The sequence below is a fragment of the Plectropomus leopardus genome, unplaced genomic scaffold (assembly GCF_008729295.1).
Source record: "Plectropomus leopardus isolate mb unplaced genomic scaffold, YSFRI_Pleo_2.0 unplaced_scaffold29481, whole genome shotgun sequence".
NCBI lineage: Eukaryota > Metazoa > Chordata > Actinopteri > Perciformes > Serranidae > Plectropomus > Plectropomus leopardus.
The window spans coordinates 1-4,454 of NW_024632136.1; the positions used below are offsets into that span (position 1 = coordinate 1).

The 4,454-nt window shown below is 39.1% G+C and overlaps 1 protein-coding gene across 1 annotated transcript; it reads left to right on the top strand.

The window, feature by feature from the left end:
- Window positions 1–2,739: 2,739 nt before the first annotated feature.
- Window positions 2,740–4,048, top strand: LOC121938435 (CD209 antigen-like protein D; the record flags this gene model as incomplete). Its single annotated transcript, XM_042481680.1, has 4 exons — window positions 2,740–2,968; window positions 3,480–3,590; window positions 3,697–3,819; window positions 3,911–4,048. Coding segments are annotated over exons 1-4 (529 nt in total), but the record flags the coding sequence as incomplete, so codon positions are not given.
- Window positions 4,049–4,454: the final 406 nt, after the last annotated feature.

A 4,454-nucleotide genomic window follows, 5' to 3' on the forward strand; every position in this document is an offset into this window, starting at 1 on the left:
AAATCTTGTTTTCATACAATGCTAGTATTTCTGAATAAATATAAATATAAATTAATATAAAATCTTCCTATGGATGAACTTGCCATCAGAGGAACATGATGTGTTTGGCGTTTAGCTGTTGGACTGAAAATAAAGATTAGTGTGTTTTTAATTAGTAAAAAATCTAAATCTGAAGAGCTGAATTTGACACGCTTTGTGCCAACACATTCAGAGGCTGAAGCACTGACGGCTCCGGGCGATGAACTCAGAGTCTACTGCTCGACCACATGGGGGCGCCATCATGTTTATATTGAGCCTCCTCCGAGCTGCCCTCTGAGCTGAACACATTCATTAAAAGACATAAAGAAAACACGTATGAAGGTCCAGTGTAGTGTCAGTCCTGAATTCATTTTATGAGACCACAGCATCCATAATCTGAGATCAATAATGTTTTGTGGCTTTTATGTGAAACATTATAACGTTTGTTCGACAGGCCCTGGCAGGCAGGGGTGATGCCTAACCCTGTACACGGGGCTGCATCGACAGCATACATTAATCTGGAGGGACTCTGGGATCAAACCAACGAGGGATCCAAACGATGGATCTGTGAGAGACGGATCTCTTCAGTCTGACATGTGACATGCAGCTGTGTTGTTATGGGTTTGATTCTTGCTGAGGACCTTTACTCTCTTTATCATGAGCTCTTACTGCCCTCCCTTAAAAACATCTTAATAAAGACAAACATGAGAAAGTTAAATGTAAGACATTACTCAGAAGTGATAAATGGTGGATTTAAAAAAAAGCCGAAATGTTCATGACGTTAAAGAAAATAAAATCATATTGAAAGAAACACACAGTTAGACTTTTCTGCTACTCTTCGAGCCTGAACAGTGCAACAGGTGCAGCTAAAACTGTTCAGTTTGTCCTGAGTGTAACTAGAGGAAAAGTCACAGGGATCCAGAACGAAAACGGTTCATCCACTGCGGTGCACGGCAGTACCGTGTGAATTTCACAGAAATCTGCCCTTCACATCTTAGTGTCGTCAGGGTGCCAACACAAATGTTTTCAGAGAAATCCGGCCCACAGAGGTGAAAGTCTGGTGCTGTTTCATCATGGATTCACAGGCAGATGGTCTGATACCTTGTTCCAAGGCAACTTATCTGTTTTAATGCATCAGTTGTAAAATGTTCTCTTAACAAAATATGACAACTTGGTTAAAAAAACAGTTTTAGTTTAGGCAACAAACTGCTAAAAAGAACTGTACTAAAACTGGACAATGCATTCTACTGGCTGAAGTAAAGGAAACCACCAAGCTGGAGACGCTGGAGAGTCAAATGATTGAAAAGTTGAATGGGTTGTGTGTGTATCTTTATCATAAAGAGGTTACTATAAGGTTCTGTACTAGTGTCTAATAATTCCAGTGATACTAACCTTTTGCTGGACACGATGATCTATTCTAACCTTATGTAATGGAAAGAGAAATAATACTTATTTTCATATTATTATTTTATTATCATCTATAAAACATCTTTGGTGAGGTAAGGTAAGGTAAAGTATGGTAAAAGGAAAGGAAAGGTCAAAGATAAGGTAAGGAAAGGTCAAAGGTAAGGTAAGGTAAAGTAAGGTAAGCTAAGGTAAGCTAAGGTAAGGTAAGGTAAGGTAAGGTAAGGTGAAAGGTAAGGTAAGGTCAAAGATAAGGTAAGGTAAGGTCAAAGATAAGGTATTCAAATTCATAAAAAATGACTTATTGCTGTTTAGTATCTTAGAAGAGAATGGACTGAACGGGTTTTTATACCGGTTTAATCTACGGTTCGGCAGTCCGAACCGTCGGCCTGAGGGCATCAGCTGAAACTCAGGGTTTGGGATGTGTGTTGGGTCGTTCACTTCTGCGCCTCCGTAAGCACAGACTCCTCACACAGAAGCTGAAGATAATGATATTCATTTTTCCAGACAATCTTCATGGCTGTTTGTATAAGTCCTGCGAGTTTCGTCTTCAGCTGTGGGACGGGGAGTCATATCATACCTGAATGCTATCTGATCACACTCTCTAAGACTGTTGCAATAAATACACGATTTTACTGTCAATACCACCAAGTCTGAGCCTCGCCAAAAATACATTTGATTACAGGGATTGGTAATCACAGAAACAGGAAAATCCATTGCTGATGCTTCACATCAGACTTTGAAAAGCCAAATACGGTTCCTAACCGTTTTTTAAAGCTTTTTCTTCCTCAGTTCTGAGTTTGGTCACATCTGGTTTTTATGACTCTGTTTTGAGGGTGTAACATCTGATAGCTTGAAATGATGGCTTTGACAAAATGGCGGCAGTGATGATAACCGACTATATTACATCTGCAGCACGGCCGTATCAGCCGAATTGTTGCTTCAGGATGAGATGTTAAAAATAGGACATTTTAAAACCATCTGTCAGTTCATGTTCATCGTTTGGCCCAAGATGTGCTGTTTCTATTCCATCATTTGACCCTGTTATATTCACAACGGTTGCCGTGCTACACAGTTCGGGGGTTTAAGCATAGTTTTCACCCCTTTCTAGTCTATTCTGTGACACAGCAGCACAGCAGACATTTTAACGTCATTATCTGCAAACAATCTGAATTCTGTGGACATTTTTCAGTGCTCTAGCAGAATTGACAAACCACAGATCACAAATCTCAAAAATGTAGCTCGGACATGTGTTTCCTGAAAATGTGAGGGTGTTATTCTGTCAACACTTCCTTAATGTGGTCGTTTGAACAGAGGGCCAGAGACAGAAACAGAGACAGCAGCATTGACTCCTGTAAAACTGACTTTTCACATGTTTTTCACCTTAAAATGGCTTCAAACATTTGTGAAAATTCAAATTTGACAAAGAATGTGAGATACTGCAGAGGAGCCAGAGAGGACGGCGGGGAGAGGGTGGACACTCTGGAGGACAACTACGAGAATGTGGACACGGACCATCGTGGTGATATTTCCACACAGGGTGGGGGTACGTAGGTATTAAAATTCTGTATAATCAATACATATTATTACTGTGTTTTTCTTTTCATGTGTGCTTTTCATGGGGTTTTCAGAGTGACACAAAAAAGTGACAAAATGGAAGAAGTATTTTCAAATCAGGTACTACGACAAAAATAAACAAATAAATTTAAAAAAACAGATGTAAGAACAGACATAAAATTAATCAATGCTTTAATAATGAATTATCACCAATATATGAGGAAATAGCAATATCGCAAATGTCAATCAATTTAATAAAGACAACAATACGAGACGATGGATGAGAACTTGAAATGTAAGTGAAAGATTATATTTTATTGGAAAATTAATCCACTCACTGTTTACTGGCTCTCGTTATTATAAAAAAAAAAATTTGGGGGGCATTTCCCTTGCAAATGCAACATTTTACATCCTCAGTCATTAAATAGGATCCTTAATGTCTTGGTTCTTGTCTGTTCAGACGAGCTGCCTCAATGAAAATGTGTTCTCTGTGTACACAGGAGCACATACTCAAAGGCGTCTCGCAGCTGTGCAAAGAAACCCTTTAAGAACTGCTGCTCTGGTCCTGGGCCCCCTGCTGGTAGCTGGAGTCGTTGTCCTGTTCAGACTCTGTGAGGACTTTGTCCTTGTTTTAATGTCATCTCTCAAATCACTCAAAACCTTGATCAGTGGGTATGATTTTAACTTACTGTGCTGTTTGTTTTTGGTTTTAACCAGATAGTTCAGCCATTGTGAAATACAACCAGCTCAGCAGCAGTTATGACGAGCTGCAGAGACGTTATACCAACCTGAGTGACAGTTTCTGCCAGACAGAGGACCAGACAAAGGGGAACATCACAGGTGAGAAATACTTAAAAAGGAACATTTGAGGTCTTGTGTATATTTGCCATTAAATTATTTGAAAGCTGTCGCTGAAACTCTGGATAAACAGAGTGGAGGAGATTTCGATGCAGCTGTTACTTCAAATCCACTGAGAGGAAAAGCTGGACAGAGAGCAGGAAGGACTGTCAGAGCAGAGGAGCAGATCTGGTGGTAATAAACGACAAAGCTGAACATGTGAGTGTCACAGGTTAGAGTTAAAGATCTAAGACTTTTTGGGGAACTCATTGAATACATTTCTCTCTAATTGTGGTCGTAAATCTCTCAGAACATGAAGTGTGTATTTATTACACAGAAACATTAGTGTATTAACAGAGGAATAATAATCTGCTCTTTTGCTACATTTTTAGGATTTTGTCCGTGAACATGTAGATTCCTGGATCGGCCTGCAGCCAGTGAAACACCAGTGGGGAAAGGCTTGGGAATGGCAATGGGTGGATGAATCAAATACAAATTATTGGTGAGAACATTTTGGTTTCTTTTAATATCATCATATGTCAAACTCACTGTTTATGGCTATTAACTGGAAAAAATGTTTTTTTTTTTTTTAAATCTTGTTTTCATACAATGCTAGTATTTCTGAATAAATATAAATA